General features: G+C 40.1%; 1 protein-coding gene across 6 annotated transcripts in view; it reads right to left on the reverse strand.

Annotated features, from left to right (window-relative positions):
• Positions 1 to 1,206: 1,206 nt before the first annotated feature.
• The window catches only part of ATP8A1 (ATPase phospholipid transporting 8A1), a 186,859-nt gene continuing 165,227 nt past the window's right edge, over positions 1,207 to 22,838 (reverse strand). For 5 of the 6 annotated variants that reach the window (XM_074992696.1, XM_074992695.1, XM_074992690.1 and 2 more), the window contains 4 exons: positions 22,255 to 22,343; positions 21,755 to 21,847; positions 8,108 to 8,199; positions 1,207 to 5,779 (listed from right to left, as the gene is read on the reverse strand). In XM_074992696.1, coding sequence (XP_074848797.1) covers positions 5,682 to 5,779; positions 8,108 to 8,199; positions 21,755 to 21,847; positions 22,255 to 22,343 — 372 coding nt within the window. In that variant the 3' untranslated portion in view covers positions 1,207 to 5,681. The remainder of the gene's footprint in view (positions 5,780 to 8,107; positions 8,200 to 21,754; positions 21,848 to 22,254; positions 22,344 to 22,838) is intronic. The other variant, XM_074992691.1, reaches the window with a different exon arrangement.

Consider the following 22,838-nt stretch of genomic DNA (forward strand, 5'->3'; position numbering starts at 1 on the left):
ACAACAACATAGCCAATGCCATGTCAAGCAGGGAAGGCCCTGAACTTCCCCAGGTTACTGGCTTAGTGACCCCACTCAGTTTGGTCTGGAAGCGGGAAGAGATGTGATGGTGTGGGGTCTGTGTGTGTGTGAGAGGCTGGATGTGTATGTGACAGGCTGAACAGCTTACACAGGCTGCGGATGACCCCCTGCTGTTTGTTAACCTAAGCTGGCAGGTCACACCTCTGTCCCTGAAAAAAGAGCAGGGAGGAGCCGGGCTGGGTTTTGAAGCTGAAGCGGCAGTTGGAAGGCAGCTAGCCTGTGGAGGGCAGGCTAGATTCCAGATGTGGGCACCCCTCAGCCATCTGCTCCCCAAGATGGATTGGAATGACCATCTCTGCCTGCTGTACTGACTTCTCTGCACTACACTGTATCTGGCAACTAATAAACTTCCTATTCTACCTGCTGAATGAGAGTCACTCCTGCCTGCAGACAAGGTGCAGAGCTTGGGGACCCCAGACCTCATTCTTTGCCCACAAAAACTTATGCTCCAAAATATCTGTTAGTCTACAAGGTGTCACAGGACTTCTTGTTGTTTTTGAAGATGCAGACTAACTCAGCTACCCCTCTGATACTTGCTACTTTAGTGCTCTTTTCTGATCAATTTACATCCCATCACTTTTGAAATTAGCTCCATGTACATAAAATCTTAACACCTGACTACAACAACCACACTTCAGTTCTGGCCTGGATACTCCCACTCTGATTCAGGTGGTTCACAGTGACTGTGGACAAACTGGTCTTTAAAATCAAGCCTTCGTAAAAGTCAAACAAGACTTCCCATTAATTAGTCTCTCCTTTGGCCCAGTCAGTGAAAAGCTTTACTGTTCGAAAGGATGCTCTTCTTTTTCTTTACCATGAGTATTCTCAGACTTCACATGGTAGTTGCAATCTTCCATAGCCCCTTTTCAGTGTTTAAATCAAACACTTCCATGGGAGCTGGAGTGGGCCTCTGCCAACAATCATATTTATTACAAGTTGTCAAACACTTTGCTATTTTCTCAGTTTGTTAGCATAGAGTACAAAAGTGTTCAGGAACTAGTGAGGAAGAGATTTTATTTTCAGTAGGCCTCATTTCAATTGATGAAAATAAAAATAATGAAATGCATATGAAAAAGCTTTCATTTGAACTTAACTTGTAGCATTTGCAACCAAAACCTTCAAAGCTTTTTTTTTATTTAATGGCAAAGTTTATTCAATTTTGAACAACAATTAAAAGACAAAACATTTAAAATTTGCAGTTCAAAACATGCACATTCACAAAATGCCAATGACATGTAATACTGCATAGAACTAAAAGCATTACATAAATTTAATAAAACACACAGAGCATTTAATGTCCAGTTAAAACTAAACCTGAGAAAAACTACCATAAACACTGAGTCAAAAAACCTCTCCATTCATGCAGCTTCACAATTTCCACAACAGTTTGAGCAGTAATGGTTCAGTGGAGCTGGAAAATCCTACCTTACATTGGATGTAAACTTTCTTTGACATAGTGGCTGTCTTGCGCAACAGTTTATACTTATGAAACACTGAAATATTTAATGAAAAAAATCAAGTCAAATGAGAAAAACCAATATTAATATATTTATGGCTTCTAGTCTAAAATAAAGAAACACTAAAACTTGATTTTAGCTGTACATATTCTTAGCACAGCTTGGAAATTGCTTGTTATTGTATGTAAGGAAAAATGGTGTCAAAGTATTTAAAAACAAAGGGCCCAGTATTGCAAATTCTTACTCACACAAGTAGTTTTTTATTCATATAACTAGTCCTATTGAAGCCAAAGGGAGAAAGGTTTGCGGGATCAGGCACAAGTTTCTGAAGTGCTAAAAATATTCCTTGTTTAATGAAGATGTATCAGGCAACAGATACAGAGCAAATCAGAAAAAAACCTCCAGTTGTTGAGTTTTGATAGGAAAGAACATACCTCGTGCTAACAAAGTTGAAACGACCAATTAATTGACTTCCAGATCATTAACTTCTGGAACCATTATGATGTGAAATGAAGGCAGAAAATGACAACAGCAACAAACTACACATAAGCTCAGAAAAATTTAAAATATTAATTCACTAAGACACGATGATTAACTCATCAAAACAACAGATGTTTTTACATAGTATAAATCAAGACAAAAATGGGAAAACACTTTTTTTTAATTCAATTTACTGTATAATCTAATTGAAGGTTAAGGCAACAAAGGAAGCTCCTTGGAACATTTTATTAAAGGTATTTTTGGGATGTGGATTTTATAGGAATCTTTATCTATCTGTCACTGTCTCAGAATATTTTCTATCATTTTTACATAAATAGAAATATGATTTATTATAATCTATTGAGGCTGTTTCCCACAAATAATCGTAAAATCAAGAAATGGCAAAAGAAAATCCAAATCCAAATTGTGATTAAGCTTAATAAAATTTCTTAACAATTAGTTAACCTTTTGAATAACTACTGCATTCTCATAAGTAATTAAAATAACGATTACATACAAGAACTATTGATTTCTGGCTCACGCTGGCTTAATTGAAGGAACTTTTTTTAATTATAGTTTGTAATTGTTATGCAGTGCACACAAGGCAGACTGCAAATTACCATGTGAATTCCATATTGGACTTTATTCACACAAAATTAAAGGTTTAAGTGATTAGAATAAATGCATTATGAATAGCTATTGTAATTTGACTAAACTTTCTTTTTTTCAATAAAATAAATACATGCATAACCAATAGCTCAATTTAACAAACACATGGAATACTAAATAAATAATACCTTTCTGTGCACTTTACCAATGTGCAAATAAAATGTGTATTGTATACCTGAAATGATTTTTTTTTAATATATATATATCTGTTTATATACAGGCACATTTTGCTTAGGTGGTCTGATCCCTCGAAGTAGAACCATATAAGCAGTTAAAAACATCTTTAAAATAGCCTTCTAAGTAGGATTATTAATTGCTCGATTAACAAGACAACAAACCACATTTAATATGTGCAAAATAAATGGGGAATAAAGTACATATACAGCCAACCTCAAAGTATAATTTGTGGGGTACTACTTAAAATGTATAATCACAAAAGTATTTCACAAATGGTGGTGAGCTTACATCTGCAGTACATAACATAATATCACCAACCAGAATTCTAGTATGTGTCCAGGTGCTCAAAAAATGTACTAATTGCCCTCTATATTAGCACTAAAGAAAAATGGAACAGGAGTAAACTGCATGTCATATCTATAATCAACTGTAGGTAGCAGGGCATCTTAATTTTTCTACTTTTTGTAAATACAGCATACTTTATTTTATAGTAACATAAGAACATGGTAAACGAAGCTGCTTGTAAATTTCAGCATGAAAGAATGGCTTATGTTACATTGCTTTGCTTTGCATAATTTTCATCAAATCAATATTTATGTATTTTACAATGGAAAAAAATTAAAATGCATTTACTTTTAAAGAGTGGCATGGATTGAATTTTTTTTATATTGGCTAAGTACACTGAGGAGGGCCTTTTCAGAAATTTACTACAATTATTCTCTGATGTCAAAAATAGGGATCTATATTTTAAGAAAAAGGCATGCCCCCAATTTTTTCTTGCCATAGGTTAAATGATATGGCCCTCCCATATTGATCCAGCTATTTATCTATGCCTGAAATGGCTTTTTGGAAGGCAGTTCTTCTCTGCATGACTGACTAGCAGTGCTATTTCTAGTGGAATACATTTTCTTTGTCTGTGTCTTCTGGGTTCTCTTGTGTTTAAAGATCACTTAGGGAAAGGGAGAAGAAGAGAATGCATAACATACATATAAAATGTGGAGGGCTGTTCCACCATTATGTTCTCCAAAGTATGTACTTTCGCATCGTATCTTCCTTGTTGGGGCTTCAGTGTATGATGTGATTTGTATATTTTCTCAAAAAGAGAGGTAAGGAAGTGGTGTAGTGCAGTGGAGTGAGAGATGGTGCCTGCATATTGCTGAAAGGCAAGGGGACAAAGTTTTATTCTTAGTAAGTATATGAACACACAAAAATGATTGGCAGGATTTGCAAACAGCTGAAGAGCAATACCACTTGTTATTTAGAATCTAGATCCAATGATTTTGAGGACAAAAAGTAATAACGATGACATTCTTAATGACCTGAAAGGAGAATGGGAAAAACTCTTTTCCATTCTCACATCCAAATGATGTTCAAAATAAAACTATTTCACTTAGCCTAATCTGGAAATGTTAAAAGTTCAGAAGCATTTGCCTCCACATAAAATACATTTAAAATTAAAATGATTACAGTGGACTTTAGGTCAGTATGAAACAGATAAACTTTATAAAAAAAAGTTAAATTGGACTCAATGTGCCATTGTCACAAGTAGACACAACATCTGAAGAAGTTAGACCATCATTTGATAGTGGGTGGACATGTGTGAACTGCAATTATTTTTAAAATATTTCTCATTACAGTACTCTTGGTGAGGATAATTTTTGCACTGATAAGTTGAGCAACCGTGAAAACTTATTTTATTTTATGCAATTTTTCCTGCATTTTTGTTTAAAGCTGAGAGTATGGAGGTTTGCTATATGGCAAAACTTATAAATAACCACTTCAGTATTTTAGGGTGCATAGGAGGGAGTGCCCCAGTGCTAATGGAAGAGTGCACACCACACAGAGCTGAAGAGCACAGATTGCTCATGTTCCAGATAACTTTAGAATAAAGATGGTGAAAATCCCACAAATAAGCTTATCTGTTTTATGAATTAGGACACACTTTTCCAATCAAATTGTGATTAGATGTATATACAAAGCACAAGCATTGTAAAAATGGCTACATTTTGATGAACAAAACTTGGAAATATGAGCACCATATTAAAAGGCGGCAGCCATATTAAACAATAAAAAATAAATAAATACAAAACTTGTATCAGATCAAAGGTGCAAAGTTTCACAGATCTGAAAGCAAGTGCCCTAAAGACAATTTGATTTAGGCTCATTATGCTGTATTTTTATCAAGTATGGAGAATCAAGTATGCAGTTCTGATGTCAGAACTTTAAATTAATTTCTTTTTACATTTCTCTGCAAATGACTACAGGAGATTCTTGACAATTGCAGTTATTGAACATCTTTGGCAAATATATTTTGTAGGCTAGTTTGACACAAACACCTATAAACACCTTGGTTTGAAATCTTGCTTGATATGGTGAGTTAACACCATTAAAATGTTGGTTATTCAGCACTTGTTGAAATCAAAGGTTTCATAGCAACTGTATTTTAAATGTATAACAACTTATGAACCTGCACAAATGTTAATAATCTGAGCATTAATTATGTCCCAAGTAATATGGCACATGAACAATACTGATTCAGCCTCATTGTAAATAAGCGACCTGGCAAAACACAGGGTAATTTTTTCTGTTTACAAAGACAAAGCAAATACTTGTTAAAACGTAAAGAGATGGTGTGTTACAGTAGAGTTGCACAGTGCTTATGTCTATTGAATACATTAATCCAACTCTTTACAATAAGATCGTCATGGATCTTCTTATAATCTTTGTGACTGGAACCTGCTAGCAGATCCTAGCCAAGATCTAGTAGTTTGTCTTACTTAAGTAATTCTAAGGGCTCTCATCATAAATTGTATTCCTTCACCATTCATCAGGTCTTTGTTTTGTGGTATCATAAGCTCTTATTACTTCAGACTGGGAAACTATTCCATTTTCATCTTGAGAGAATGCATAGCCATCTGCAGACACAAAAGAGAATAAACTTTTATTATTCTTTCAAATATTTTATAGAATCAGAAGACTTCAAATTTCAATGAAAATCACTATTTTAAATACCAATAAGCCCCTTTTCTGATTTGGTGGGAAGAGAAGCACTCAAATCTTTTCATACTACTGGGAGAGACAGCAAGCACTCTAGAAATAATTCTGTACAGCATTCAAGGAATGAATATGATCCCATCAAAAGGCAACAGATTCAATGATTAAAGGTGATTATACATCACGGAATCATAGGAATGTAGGGCTAGAAGTGACCTCTAGAAGTTACCATGCAGTAGCTGACATTTGTGCAACTGCTGTTTAAAACCCTCCAAAGACAGAAATTGAAAAACCTTCCTTCAAAGTCTATTCCAGATCTTAATCACACTTACAGTTAGAAAAGTAATTTATTAGGTGAGCTTTCGTGGGACAGACCCACTTCTTCAGACCATAGCCATATGGGGTATGGCTGTGGTCTGAAGAAGTGGGTCTGTCCCACAAAAGCTCACCTAATAATTATTTTGTTAGTCTTTAAAGTACTACTTGACTGCTTTTTTGTTTTGATAGTATATAGACTAGCATGGCTTTCTCTCTGTTACCATTTTTACAGTTAGAAAGTTTTCCTAAGGCTTTGTCTACACTGGGAAAATTGAGTGACAAAACTTTCCTTTTTCACAGGTGCTTAAATCCCCTCCCCACCAATGACAAAAGTTTTGCTGGACAAGTATTAGTATAATTGGTGCTTTATTGGCAGGAGAGATGTTCTGCCAACAAAGCAAATGCCACTTTCAGATGTTGGATGTTGTTAATTGGCAAAAGCACACACAAACAGGCTATGGTTACAATAGCAAGTTTTGCCGGCAAAACCCTGGTTTAGTCAACAAAACTAGTGGAGCGTCTACAAACAAAATAGAATTTGTCGACAAAACTTGACACATTCACCAACCACCTTCTACCCCTTCCAGATGAGGAAGAGAGCCTTTTGCTGACAATAAAAAGCTGTGTGGATGCTTGGGGGTGGGTGGGGAGGGGACGGCTGCTCTTGACAGACAGGACAATGGGCAGCCCTGTCTGCCGTGCTTCTGGGTTGCTGGTTTGCTAAGAGAGTGGCCAGGCAGTCCAGCTGCTCTATAGACAGAGCAGAGCGCTCTTCCAATTGGCTTTTGTGTGTGGCCTCATTCTGTCGACAGAAGTTTTGTTGGGAAATCTCTTCCAACAGTGACTTTTGTTGACAGATAGCAGGACCCTCCCTTTTTCTGGGACCCTACTCTTTAAACACCCCTCTCAAACCAGCCCCCCCACTCATGAATCTGATGAAGCCGGGTCTTTGCCCACGAAAGCTTATGCTCCAAAATAACGGTTAGTCTATAAGGCGCCACAAGACTTCTTGTTGTTCTCGTAGCCACAGTGTTTACGCTGCCTGACTTTCAGTGACACAGCTGTCTCAACACAGCCGTGTCACTAAAAGCTGTGTAGTGTAGACAAAGCTTCTGTTTCCCTTTCTGCAGAGTAAGCCCATTTCTTCTTGTCCAGCTTCCAGTGGAGACTGAGAATAAATCATTAGTCTCCTCTTTGTAACAGTCCTTACCATATTTTAATGCTGTTACCAGCCCTGCCCCCTCACCCCACCCAATCTTTTTTTCTCAAGACTAAACATGCCCAGTTTTTTTAACCTTTGCTCACAGGTCTGGTTTTCTAAACCTTTTATAACTTTTGTTGCTTTCCTTAAGATGCTCCAACGTATCCACCTGTTTCCTAAAATGTAGCGCACTGAATTGGGCACAGTAAAGCAGCCAAGGACAATTATCTCCCATGTCTTACATAAAACACTCCTGTTAATATGCACCAGAAAGATACTCCTACAGAGACTTATCCCACAGGTGCTAGTACAAATGTATATACTATTACCAATGCAGTCACATATGTTGGTTTTTGCCAGATCTGACAAAAAACATTTATTTATTTTCATTTATTTATTTTTAATAAGTGCCATTCCTCTTTGGAAAAATCAAAACAATTTCTGGATGATGATCCAAAAGTCATATCATCATACTTAGTAATGCAATGTGTGTAATTCAAACTTAGTATTTTCATGTCAAACAAACAGATTTGTGTTTTCTTAAAACGTATCAGAATATTAGGCATATTTTTGTTTGTTTATTGTAGGTACATATCTTGTGAAATTGTTAATAGTTCATTGTAACAGAAATCAAGATATTGCATTTTATGATGAACAACTGTATTAATGCATTGTTTTGTGTCTATATTTTGAAACAATGTGTTATTCTTTTTAAGCACGGAACACTTACGAAGCAAATTTTGTTGCAGAGATTCTGAACGGTATAAGTTCACATGACTCTTCTTAAAGACATTCTTCAGTAGCTGAGCTCTTTCTGTTAAGCTAGAAAGAAAGTGGAAATTTGTGATTCATATATATGTATTCATGACTGACAACGTATAGTTTCTCCAGGGACATTAAAGAAGGGTTACCAAACAAAAACCGCCTAGGAAAGTATTAGTGATCTACCTTTAATTTTGTTTGTACCTGGCCTATTATAAGACATATGATCAAACGGTGAAAAACTGAAGTTATTTAAAATACTGGGTGCATGTTAAGTTTCCTAGGCAGACATTGGTTTCTGGTTATGTATTTATACAGAAGCTAGCATAATGGAGCGCAAATTCCTTATTGAAGACTGTAAGTGTAACCACAATGCAAATAAATTAATAATAAACTAATAATGCCATTAAAATATTAAGCATCAGATTCTGTCAGGTCTTTTTAAGATGTGCAGTATAAGGGAAGGGGACAGAGACTACCCCAACCCAACATGGCCTGGCTAAAGGACAAGCAAAATTGCAGCCTCTACACACTTAAAGTGTAGGGACAATTCTCTCCTTGCCCTGCTAGAGTGTCCCATCAGGGCTCTATGTGTGGTCCACAAGGCATTTTGTTTACAGTTGCTCATGTGCAGGGCTGCCAAACTCTGCTGGTTTCCTTCTGCATAGTTTTTTTTTTTTTATTTTATTTTCTTTCCTACTGGTATTACTAAAGTGACATGCATGAATGTAAAGCAAGGGCACATGAAGTGAGGTGTGTTGAGTGTACACAACATTGACCGTGAGAGCCATGCGCTTTCTTTACAACCAAAGTGCTGCTACAGTTCAACTGGAAGACCCTGTAACCTACAGGTACACAAATGCAGTTAGCCAAACTACTCTATCTTGGGAGAGCATCTTGGTTATGACAACCTTGCAGACAACTGAGATGAAGGAGGGTCACTCATGTAGCGCACTCCCTAGCACAGGCTGCCCATCACTGCTCAAAGGGGATGGAAAGTTCAGGGAGGAGACAGAGCTAAGGCCTTGCCCCTGGATGTGTCAGCCAGCCGTCTGTGTTGAAATATGCTGCCTCTGTGCAGGGCGTGCATGTCTGGTGAGTGCAGTGAGAATTCTGGGAAATTATCAGAGGGCATTCTGCTCCTACTGGTACCTTAATACAAGATACATGCAATTTACAGAATACAGCCCTTAATAATTATCACCAAAACAGACTTGCCAAAATGTTTTGAAATTGTTCATGATCTTGAGAAACAGGTGCTATGGCCACTGGTTTTCCTACTTTTAGAGACCTAGGCTTGTATCTCGACTTAGATATCAAATTTTAAAAAGAGGTTAGTGGCCTTATGGTAACAAACATGACTTGTTTTGCTGAAGAGTTTTCTCTTAAAAACAACAAACAGCAGCAGCAGCAGCAAAAAATCCCCTAACACGCTACAGGTACACTATAGAAGTAGTACAAGTAGCTGCAAGTACAAGTAACTTAATGGATTAAATTACAGACCAATATAAACAATCTGTCCACTTTACTAGGGTTTTACAAATTGCGAAGTATCTGATTATTTGAATTACATGATAATCAGAATTAAATGAAAGTGACTGACATTTTTAAAGCTGAAGATCATACTCAAACATGAATAAATGAGAATTACACTTTACCAAATTATTTTCACAGATGTAAATTAATAGTAAGGGACACATTGTCAAAGGCATTTGCATGGGTTTACAATGCAACTAGTAGTTGCATGCACTTTTGTGCACAAAATGTTTTCAAAGATGTACGTACACACTTAGGCAGGCTGAAAATGAAGTTAAAACTAAATTGTGAAGGTACATGAAGATTTCTAGTTAACATTCATATTGCTGGGAGTTTAAAGCAGAACTTGTGTGTATTATTGAATTATACTGTCCATTCTTCTCCTTCCAGAAACTCTGCACCTGAGTATGCCACATCATTACTATTTGTGCTAATGCTGCAAAATATACTGGACTCCTCCAGACAGCTCCTGAGCACAAGTGGAAAAAAGAGCAGTTGGGAGGATGAAGGACAGTTTTAACCAATCGGACACACAGGCACTAGTTGAAGGTTGCAGGGTTTGACATTTTCAGGAAATAAACTGGCTGTCTCCTTGCAGTGTCTCTTTCTTCTCCAGTTTTTATTGTTTCCCACGGACAAGACCCCAAATAGGTGGGCTGTCCATACCTTGCAAAAAACATGATAAATATACTTTCTGCTTCTTGCAAGAGTTACTGCAGGAGTTGGGAAAGAATGTAGATGAGGACTGTGAATTGCATTTTCAGGCAAACCACAGGAACTATGCCCTGAACTGGGCCTCAGTGTCAGACACCACAGTGCTGAATGTTTTGTCTTCTGCACATGAGCTGCTTTATCAACATGACCCATTGTGCCTGGATAAAACTCAGAATGGAACATTTTGAGCTCATGCTGCCTGCTGAAGCCTTAGAGCTCAGAAGAAACTGTTTCAGTTATAACCAGGGGCAAGTCCTCACTGACCAATCTGATAGCTTCTATGACAAGGTAACAGGCTCTGACATGGGGAAGTCAGTGGATGTGATATACCTTGACTTCAGCAAGGCTTTTGATACGGTCTCCCACAACATTCTTGTCCATAAGTTAAGGAAATATGGATTGGATCCTTGGACTATAAGATGGATAGAAAGCTGGCTTGATGTTTGGGCCCAACGGATAGTGGTCAATGGCTCAATATCTGGATGGCGGTCTGTTTCAAGCGGAGTGCTGCAAGACTCGGTGCTGGGGCTGATGTTATTCAACATCTTTATTAATGACCTGGATGAGGGACTGGGTTGTACCCTCAGCAAGTTTGCAGATGACACAAAACTAGGGGGAGAGGTAGATTCGTTGGAGGATAGAGTGAGAATCCAGAGGGACATGGATAAATTGGAGGACTCGACCAAAAGAAATCTGATGCGGTTCAATAAGCAAAAGTGTAGAGTCCCGCACCTGGGGCAGAAGTATCCCAAGCATTGTTACAGGCTGGGGACCAACTGGCTCAGCAGCAGTACGATGGAAAGGGACCTAGAGGTTATGGTGGATGAAAGGCTGGATATGAGTAAACTGTGCCCTTATAGCTGTCAAGAATGTGAGCAGGGGGTGTGTGCTGTTCAAAGTTCGACCACGCTCATAGTCAGGGGCGTACTGCGTACCTGCCTTATTGATCACATACAGGGGCTACTACTTTTGTATGGGCATGAGAAGTGGAAATTGTAAAATTTTTACCTCAAAAATACTCTAAAATCATGTCAAATCACTTCCCCGCAGGGTTCTATTATCAACTGTCACCTTAAGTGTCAGATTTCAAACTTGCCGCAGTTCCCAATCAGGTCTGCTTCACCTGAGGGAACCTGCCACTTCCAAATAAGGACACCCTTCTGGAACTCTCCACATATTAATAAGGTTGGTCTATAAAAAGAGATACCTGAGGACCCGTGGGGGGCTTCCTTTTCTTGCTGTCTTGTTCCTCTGGACTCAACTTAAGCTGAGCAAAATCACTGGCACTGCTGGCATTTCTAAGCCTCAGTCGCTGCTAGACGGCACTTCCCAGAGGGGAAGCCTCATCTGCGGCTGTGCCACTTTTCCATCTAAGGAGCCCATCAGAGGGGGAGCGACAGCGGAGCAGCAGCAGCCGCCGTTTGTGGCGCCACACACCTCAGCGTGCCTCCCCCTGATGCTGACCATCGCTTCCTGGCCAGTGTCATTGTGACCAGCTGCCATTGACTGGTATTTCCATGGAAGGTCTCGCCTGATGCGGCGCCCCGCGCCAGTGCAGCAACCCTTTCAAGCACCAGCAGTACAATAAAGGCCTTGGGCCCTGTACCTAGGCTCTTGAAGACGAAGCAAATATCATTTAAAGGTTATTCATATCTGTTGGTTAGTTGTTAATGTATTTACATATTTAGGTAATAATATGTCAGTTTTAATGTATTTAAATATTTAGGTAATAGTATAAGTTAGTTAAACCTACTACAAAATAGAAATAGAATAGCATTCAAGTAATTTAATGCTTGTGTAAATTAGTATTTAAATCTCCTGTCAGGGTAACTACTTAGTGGCGGGAAAAATCCTGCCCTACATAACCCAGTGGTGGGCTTGTATTCCCCCATCTGGACTTACAGGCTCTGACCTAGTAAGCCAGATGCCACAATAACTCTCCAGTACATTACGCTGGACACTTAGGCTCTGGCTAGCCAGCCAGCCAGCCAGCCAGAAGCCATCCAACCCTCTGGCACACTAAGCCAGATATACAGGCTCTGACCTAGCAAGTCAGAAGCCACTGAGTGCCCTGGTGCATTAAGCTGGATATACAGCTTCTGGTTCAGTCAGAAGCCCTGACACTCTCTAACAGTGGCTTGGCAAACCATTGTCTGGATAACAGGTCCTGGCCACATAAGCCAGGTATCTAACTAAGTCTATAAGTAAATCTATCTTGGTAGACAAATCTTTTTCACAGGGTTCCAGTTATTCCTGACAGAGGAACTTCGTGACCTTTAATATTCACTACTATGTGGCAAATTGTAAGGTATAAACCATGAGCAGTATATCTTGTATATGATATGTATATGTTATTGTTTTTGTTGCCTGTTTGTATTTTGCTGCTGTTATTAAACTAATAAACCGTTTAATTCGTCTCAGTTAGATTTGCCCTTGCTCTCATCATTGCTCCCTGGGCATAGGTTAAAACCGACTACTCAGATTGTCTGGACTTCCCCACATGTTACATCTGAGTTATTTTCCAGCCGGGTCAGGAGTAGCTGAACCCGTCCCCAGTAAAAGTAACACTTGAGGCATTCCCTTGGCCACCACATTTATCATTCATCAGTCCCTGCCTTGACAGTAGCCAAGAAGGCTAACGGCATACTAGGGTGCATTAGGAGGAGCATTTCGAGCAGAGCTAGAGAAGTAGTTACTCCTTTATTCGGCACTGGTGAGGCCACATCTGGAATATTGTGTCCAGTTTTGGGCCCCCAGTATAAAAAGGATGTGGATTTGCTGGAGCAGGTTCAGCAAAGGGCAACAAAAATGATTAAGGGTCTGGAGCATCTATGAGGATAGGCTGAGGGATTTAGGCTTGTTTAGTTTACAGAAGAGATGACTTAGAGGCGATTTAATAGCAGCCTTCAACTTCCCGAAGGGGAGCTCTAAAAAGGAGGCTGAGAAACTGTTCTCAGTGGTGTCAGATGGCAGAACAAGGAGTGATGGTCTGAAGTTGAAGAGGGAGAAGTGTAGGTTAGATATTAGGAAAAACTACTTCACTAGGCGGGTGGTGAAGCATTGGAATGCGTTGCCTAGAGAGGTGGTGGATTCTCCACCCCTTGAGGTTTTTAAGTCCTGTGTGGACGACTTAGTGGGGGTTGATCCTGCTTGAAGCAGGAGGCTGGACTAGATGACCTCCTGAGGTCCCTTCCAGTCCTGTGATTCTGTCTGATTCTGTGATAAGTGTTCACGGCAACCTTGGGAATCCTACCAAGCCAAGTTAGGAGGAACTGTGATGCAGGGCCAGTCGTAGGGAAAATGGCACCATGGGTAAAATTGAAGTTGGTGCTCCTGGCCTCCCTGGACCTCCCTTCACACCTAATACTGTCACCGTGCTCCTTTTGCCCCTAATGCCTGCTCTTCTCTGTGCTCCTAATGCCTGCACTCTGTATACAGAGTTGCCAACTTTCAAACTGAACAGATTGACTCTCCTGCCCTATCCCTTCCCCGAAGTCCTGCCCCCTGCTCGCTCCATATGTGGGGCGACCATATCTCCCTGTCCCAAATATAGGACACGGAGATACGGGGGGAGGGGTGGCCCCTACAAGGCCTGGGGAGCCGGGAATGAGGTGGCAGCTGCCGGTGCTTCTCGGGAGCCCTGGGGAAGCCACAGATGCTAGCAACCCCTGGGAGCCCAGGGGAAGCAGCAGCTGCCAGCCTCCCTGGGAGCCCTAGGGAAGCGGCAGCTGCTCAGGCTCCCTCAGCTTTCCCAAGGCTCTGTGTGTGTGTGTGTGTATGTGCGCGCGCGCAAACACAGGACAATTCGTCCCTTTTAAAAAAGGGACAGATGGTCACCCCCCTCGTATGTGTCCATCTGTGGCTTGCTCTCCCCCACGCTGACTTTCACTGGCTGGGGGTTGGAGCGCTGGAGGGGAGAGAGGGTTCCACCTGGGGGTGTGGGCTCTGGGGTGGGCATAGAGTGCAGGGAGGTGGCTCTGGTCTGGAGCAGCAGGTTGGGAGGTCAGAGGGGTGAGGACTCCAGGTGGCGGTGTGGGGTGGAGCTACTGGTGAGGGGTTTGGGATGCAAGAGGAGCTCTGAGATGGTGAAAGGGATTAGGTTTCATCGTGAATGCCACCTGAAGGCTCTGGGAGGGAGTTTGGATAAAGGTCCAGGACTCTGGGCTGAGGTAAGGAATTGGCTGGGCTGGAGGAGGTTCAGGCTGTGGGCTTCTGGAGGTGCTCACCACAGCTCTCAGGAAATGACTGCCAGTTGCCCTTAGGAGGCCATGGAGGCTTCATGTGTTTCCCTTGCACCAGCAGGTGCTGCCCCTGCAGCTACCATAGGTCACTTATGCTTACCCCCTCCACCCCAATCCCTGTCCCCTTCTGTGCCCCAACCCCATGCACTTTGTTTCCTTCAGCCCAAGCCCTACATCAGGGGTCAGCAACCCCCAGCACAGGTGCAAAGAGGGGCACATGAGCTGATTTTCGTCCGCATGCAACGCAGGAGCTCAGCCTGGGCCCTCCTCCCCCATGCAGTCAGGAGCTCGCTCAAAGCCTGTGAATTAACACAAGACCAGCTAAGGCTACCAACCACTGCCCGAATGGTAAAGCTCTGCTTCTTAATTTATTTATTAATGAAGCTGTTGTAAGGAGGACTCCTGGTGACTTTAAAAAGTATCACTGGCACTTGGACCATACACAGGAGGTCAGAAGGTCAAATTTTAACACTCCGCCTCAAAAAGGTTGCTGATGCCTGCCCTACACTCTCCTTCTCTGCATTCTCCTCCCGCTCCCACTAGGTAGGAACTGCAGAGTAGCTAACACTGCTGCTCATTCACCACTGGATTACTGCTCCTCTGCCCCTCACAGTCCTAAGTGTCTGAGAGGGTAGGAGCAAAGAGCAGGGTCAGTGGTCCCTGTATGCAGGTCACTTTCTCACTACCTGGGCTGCGTGAGGAGAGCCCAGGAGCTCCTGATGTTCACCTCACAGCACAACCCATGTGGGGGAAGTGATCTGGATGCCAGGAGTGCTTGGCGTGTGTGTTGGAAGAACTGTGTGAGGGAGACTGGGTGTGAGAGAGACAGGGAGTGTGCGGGTGTGCCTGAATGAATGTATGAGGCATTGTTTCTTCAAGAAACTACTCAGGATCAGGAGCCTGAAAGCTTGTTCAGACACAAGCAGCTGCTGACAGCTCTGGGACTCTCAGGTTTTACCTCCCATCATCCCAGCTCAGTGGAAAACAGGTACACAGTGAGGGAGAGGGGATACCCTAATAAAAACCCTCTCCCCCCATCCCCACAGAGCAGACAGAACACTTCCAGTCCAGACTGGCTCCACTAGGTGGCAGGAATGGAAAAACAGAAGCAGCAGTGGCTGAACATGGCAAGGGACAGGGAGACCCCTGCTCCAGAGGAGTCACCTGGCTGATCATCCAACTGCCTTCCTGCAGCCTGCATCCCTCTGCATTCTCCACAAACTGCTGCTCATCTATCTGTGTGCTGCCTCACCAACCCAGCTGGCTGTCAGCAGATCAGGCAGGAATGAGGCACATCCTAGGCATAGCACTGTCTTTGGAGGGCCATCTTGAGCCACCAGCTGGACTGCCCACCTTTCAGACTGGCCCTGCTGTAAAGAGTTTTCATCGATTTTTAAGCTTAGCAGGGTCCATAGTGATCATCCAGGCTCCTCCTGTATCACACAGGCCATTAAGGGTTGCCTCAATTAATTCCAGTTTCAAGTCCAATAGCAGTGAGCATTCTTTTAGCTACAACATTTTCAGTGACGGAGCATCCACCACAATCTTTGGTAAGTTGTTCCAATGGGGAATTACCCTCACTATTCAAAATTTGTCTTATTTCTGTAGTCTTGAGTTTGTCTAGATTCAATTTCTGGCCATAGTATCTTACTTTACCATTGTCTGGAGGATAAAAGAGCCTCCTGTTAAGCAAATATCTATTCCCAGGGTAAAATCTCAGGCCCAGATCCTCAAAGGTATTAGGTTCCTAACTCCACTGATCATCTTTGGAGATCTCATTCTTAAGAATACACATATCACTCTCAAAGTACATTTTAATTAGAAACAGCTTGAGCTCCTTTTGTCTTTCACCGTAAGAAATGTGTTCCAAATACTTTAATTATTCTCAGGGCTCTTCTCTGAACCATATCCAATTATTGAAAGATGTCTTGAAATCCTACTTGACTGTGCTGATGGTAGAAAACTGGAGGAAGATAAGATCCAAGCTAAACTTTTACATGAACTAACACTTCTGTTGTCCTCAAAAAGGCTGTTCCTTTGGTGCTTGAGATATTAACTGTCTGTTCAAGGCCACAAAGAAGGTATTGAGAAGACTGGAGACAGAATTTACATTATGTGACCGTGGGTAGTGAAGAGCTTACCTTTGTGAGGTAAGGCTTGTGCAACTCTTAATGTACTCAGCTTAATGTACTTAATGTACTCTGTAACAATGTTCAGAAACTCTGAGGGGCTGGCAGTAAGGGACATGATTGTGGTAACCCATGGTAACTAGCAACCCACGCATCAAAGATAGCCACAGTGCTACCTTTCACCCAGCCCTCTAACCCTGCTCACTAGTATGGTGCCTACAAACCACCATGATTATCTCCTGCTTTTGGTCTGGAATAACACATCAGATGGGTGTTTTCGCGCACCGAATCATAGTTTTGGAAGAGACTTCAAGAGATCATCAAGTCCAACCCCTCACTAAAAGCAGGAAAAATCCCAACTGAATCATCCAAGTCAGGGCTTTGTCAAGTCAGGATTAAAAACCTCTAATAATGAGATTCTACCACCTCCCTAGGTAACCTATTCCAGTGCTTCACTGCCCTCCTGGGCTGTTTCTACACATGCCACTTGTTCCGGCCCCTGGGGATCTAACGGAAGGAAATCCTCCTTCCAGAAGCCCCATCTTCTATCTGGTGATTTTGGAGTCTGAAAGAGCTTCCTCCAGACTCAGAATCATATGACCATATGCTAATGAGGCATCAGGCTGTTCATTAGCATGATTCTTCCAGAAAAAGTGGCATGTGTAGAAACAGCCTCGGTGAAACAGTCTTTCCTAATACCCAACCTAGACCTCTCCCATTGCAACTCGAGACCATGGCTCCTCATTCTGTCATCTGTCACAACACAAAACAGCCTCTTTCCATCCTCTGTGTAATTCCCCTTCAGGAAGTTGAAGGTTTCTATCAAGTCCCCTGTCATTCTTCTCTTCTGTAAACTAAGGCTACGTTTACACTACACAGATCTTTTGAAAGAAGCTATTCCAGAAGATTTCTTCCAGAAGAGCTTCTTCTGAAAGAGTGCGCCCATAGAATCTGTGTCTACACTTACATTTCTCTTTGGAAAGAGGCATGCAAATGAGGCATTGCTTTACATATCTGGTACCTCATTTGCATAATATCTTTTCGAAAGAGCTTCTTTTGAATGAAAGACGTGTAGATGGGGCTCTTTTGAAAGTAAACCCATCTTCTAAAGTTAGATTGAAGAATCTTTATTACTGGGAGGGATGTAAGATTTAGTAACACTCAGCTTGAGTTTGTACTGATCAGAATTAAAAAGTATCTTTTGACTTCAAATTTAGGAAATCTGATAAAGGAATCATTGAAAAGAAAAAAATGAAATTTATAGAAAGTCATTTCTTAGAATGAGTTTTCATGCTATGACAACCTTTTAATGTACATTATGTGTACAATTCCAAACATTACGTTTTTTTTAAAAAAAGGACCCTTTTATTTCACATATGCTCTTGGCAAGAAATTTTTGAAATCTCTGAGGAATTCCATGTGTTCAAATAAAGGTAGAGAAGGTTGAGGACATGACTGAAAAACAGGAGGAATAGCTCTAGAGAATAGTAAAAAAATCCATTCTTGTAGATCTTTCTTTTATAACATACACTATTAAAATGCAAAGAAGATCATTCAAAAATTAAATATTTTAGACAATGCCATTCTAAATAGCATTGTAATCCTCAGGTTTAAAAACAGTTGTAAAGATCTGCTCAGAGTATTCAAAGAATATTCAATAGTAAAAATAGCATTTCTATAACTTTGCAATCTTATTGCTATGAAATATTTTATCAAATACGTGCAATGTCAGGGCAAGAAAAGTATTGCACTCTGTACTGGAAAAAGGTGGTAACTAGTTTCTGCTTTAACAAGTAGCAGTGAAACAATGCTTTCAGAATTTAAACAGTTAACTTCTACTTAGATTAAATGATAGAAATTCAAAGAGAGGGACAAATTCTGAAATTATTTTATTTGCAAGGTGGTATTTTTAATTTGTTAGTTACTTTGCAGACTAGAGGAAATGAAATTTGTCAGTTATCTCCCCCACATCTTTACAGCTCTCTCCGGACTAGACAATACTTCATACTCCCCATAGTGAAAGTTAATGTATAATTCCATGTGAACAAACACATTTTTCTACTGTACTAAAGTAGAGCACTAAGACACCAAAAGCATACAAAAGCATCACTAGAAAAAATGAGTGAATGCCACACCAAAAATGCTGAAGAAAATACAAGAAATGTGCCAGAATGTTATACTCCAAGACTACATCTACACTACAGCAATCCGTTGACAGAAATACTGTTGGAAAATATCTGCTGTCAAAAATTCTGTCGACAGATTGTGGCCACACACGTAAGTGGATCACTGTCAATCTGCTCTGTCAACAGAGAATGGCCATACTGCCCAGCCGCTCTGTTGACAGAATAGCCAACTAGAAGCACAGCAGACAGGGCTGCCCAGTGACCTGGAAGCCCCGTCTGTTGATAGGGGATCCCCAGGAGCCCCCACAGGGCTTTTTTATTGACAGATTGTGTTTAGAAAGGTGTTCTGCCCTGTAACGGAGACGCAGAAGGCTATTGACAAAAGTGCCGAGTTTGGTACACAATATGTTGACAGAATGCATTTTTAGTGTGGATGTTCTGAGAGTTTTGTCGACAACACTCTAGTGTAGATGTGGCTGAGGAGTAAAACTCTTGTGACTTGCCATTTTTAAACCACAGAATTGTTAAGTCAATCCTCACAGGATTAGAATTCTTAGTGTCTAAATAATCCAATGAAATGAGTGACAAGCCTAGAGGCATGACATCCAATAGTGAGAACTGTGTTAGGGGTTATCTTCAGAGAAGCAGAATCATACATAAATAATCTTCCCTTTTTCTGCAACTAAGACAGGGGTATGAGAGTTGCTTTCACTTTTCCTCTGTACTTTTCACATGACCATGGGACTAAGAGGAAAAGACAGAAAGTTACAGGCCAGGTTGTAAAGAACATAAAATATATCATGTTCTATTTTTAATAGATCCCAATACCTCTTAAAAGAGCGTTCACCAGTTGTGGATCATGACAAACAAGACTATGTATTGAAGTTCTCCACATGCTCCAAATCTGGTGAAAGATCTGTTGATTAAGGCTACATTCCCTCTGGCACGGTTGAACCAATTAAAATTGAATTTCTTGGATATGATGATTACTCTGACAGTTCAGAGATTCATTTTTTGTCCATTTTAGTGTGGCTAATGTGTATCTAATAAAAGCAGCATTTTTTGTCCCTTTATTGCAATCATGATAGTATTTTCTGAATGAACTAGAACCAAATTCAGTGAAAAATGAGGATTTTAACGTTTAGTCTGTTGATATTTAAGTATTCCTCTCTATTTAACCACTTGTTCTGTAAAGATGTCAGGTGTGTATAGGCTGCTACAACACAGGAGATTTACTGTTGGTTATTAAAATGGTTCACTGTAAAATTGTTAATGAAACGCTCTGCAGAGCTAAGCAGGTTGGTTCACCAGATCAGAGACTCCTGACTGCTATTTTCTTAGAGTTTCTTCTACCTAGAATGACATTTTCACATGTAATATGAGTAGATATTGATACAAGGAACAGCTCTGCAGTCAGAATTAAGGCACCATATCAGAACAAGAAAATATTAAACCAAAAAACTAAACTTGTCTGGAGGATGAATGGGGCCAGTGAGGTATCTTTGCAACTGGTGAAACAATTTCCTGAAGTCTTTTCTTGAGCTCTTCTTAAGATTAATGTAAGCTCACGGATGAACTAGATTCTAAGGTGGCTCTAAAGCATTCTTATGCATTTATGACAATCTTCAGTGATAAAAGAAAATGCATCTATATGCAAAAAATACTACCCCCAATAACAGAAGCAGAAAAAGAAAATATTTTCTGGACACAAGAGATGTACTTTGAGGACGATACGGTTAACTGGATGGAAGGAATGAAACTCTTCCCAGCAAAACACTAGTTGATATAAACCACATGCTGAAATAGGGCAAAATGAGCGCTAGTCTCTGAAAGCACAGTGAGGTTCACCTGAGCTATAACAAGCATCGGGGACCTGGAAGTAGAATCAGTGTGATGGAGAGGTGTCTGTTTCCCAGACAACTGAACTGAGACCAGCAGTATGGGAACACAGGAGAGACAGGAACAGTGCTGCTGGACTCAGCAGCAAAAGAGGCACACTGATTTACTCTCTTCCAGACCTTTGCCAAAGGTACTCCTTTCATCATTCTTTCTGCTACTGCAGCAAAATGTCCTTGTCTGTTCTTTTCAGTTTCTTCAGTATTATTCTTTGCTATTCTTCTTGAACTTTTGAATAACCTTTTATTTCTTCAAGTTTCCTGAAATAATATTCCTTCTTCCTTTACAAGTGTACATGCCTGGCAGAGGGAAGACTGCAAGCAGCTGGGGGAGTGCACTTTGTGGAGATTTAAGTTTGATTTATTTCCTGTCTGTTTTAGGTTTGTCTAGTGCATTTTCCTTTCCTTGACTTAATATATGAAGTAAGACAGAGGTTCTTTGGATTGGTGTTACATACATAAGTCAATTTGGTTTCTTTAACGTCAGCAAACTGTGCAGAGATTTTGCCGTTTTCCTTTAGGTCCTTTATATGAAAGGCTTTTGACTAAGCTTAACAATTGCTTTTAGGCAAAGTTTATAAATACAGCTGTGAATAAACCAAGTCATAGCTGGTTTTGTCTCAATTGTCAACACTGCTAAAGCAGCAAAAGTGATTTTAAAACCAGGTTCTCTTACAATCTGGTTTAATCCAAAATAACTACACAAAATCTGGCAGAACTTGGTTTAGCCACAAATGAACAAACTCCGTTGAAAACCTTTTGTAAATAATTCCTTAGGCCCCCAAACTTCCAAGAAAATGGATACTTGTACCTGCAGAGTCTCATGCCTGTGGATGCAAATGTCTGTTTGCTTGTATCTTACTGCAAGATCAGAGTCTTAGTGTCTTGACAGTTTGTATAATTTGACTATGAACATTCAACAACAAGACATTATTTTCTTAAACAAATCACAATCAACAGGCATTGTATAGTACCTCTTGCCATGCACAACTGCTCCTGGATCTTGAGAGTTTGCTTCCAATTCCTGAACTTCATCTACCAGTGTCTTAAAAACAGCTCTCTTGATTCTGCAATATAAAATGCTTTCAGATTTACTCTTGCTGAAAACATAGTATGTCTTTTTCAAGGCTCTAAAATAGAAATTACAAATTCATTTTTACCAAGTGATTTTAACTTAAATTTTGAAAGGGAAATGTTCAGGAAGCACCAGTTCAAAACCATATACTTCATCAGGTTTTATCCTAAATACAAACAATATAAGTCATCAGTTAAAAGTTCAGATTCATGAGGTATTTAAAAACAAATAAAGTAGTGCTACATTTTTGCCAAGATTTGTGAACTATAAACAAAACAATACAGAATTTGAAAGGATCAACAAAACTGTTGATATTTTCTGAAGCAAACTGGCCAATATTTAGAAAAATTAAATCTTGGCTATAATCTTCCCTTTAAATTTTAACTGTTCTATACTTACACTTTGTATACAACATCAAAAAGCAAAGCTGTCACAGGAATACATAACAGACCCATCCAAAAGACTCCAGAGCTGAACAACATAACTACCTGGATAGATAAACCACAAAAATGATACTGTTATAAAAAATAGCAAAATAACATGCAGGCATCTCAGCATTTGTTTGGCTCAATGTATCGAAATCAACTTTAACCAAAACTTAGGAAGGCTCTCTAATGCAATATAAAAATTATTGGTCCCAATTCTTCAAACCTCATTTACAGTAGTTGTCCTTACGTATCCTGGGTGGAAGTCCTTCAAATACTTCATATGTAAGTAAATGCTATTCATGTTAAAATCTTAATGGAAAGTTCAAAAAATTCAGTTATTTAAAAACAAAAATAAACACCCCACCCCCAGATACTAGGCTTTACACCACCACATTTGTAATACAGGGAAAGAATACCATTAAAATAAAATATAGCAATTTAAAATACTGCTAAATCTTTGAGAACATCTTCTGGGAAACACTTCTATTTGTTGTCAACCTTAGTGTAAGATACTAGATACCAAAAAAGATATTTGTCCTTAAAACTATCTTGTTA

Source organism: Carettochelys insculpta, chromosome 4 (assembly GCF_033958435.1).
Source record: "Carettochelys insculpta isolate YL-2023 chromosome 4, ASM3395843v1, whole genome shotgun sequence".
NCBI lineage: Eukaryota > Metazoa > Chordata > Testudines > Carettochelyidae > Carettochelys > Carettochelys insculpta.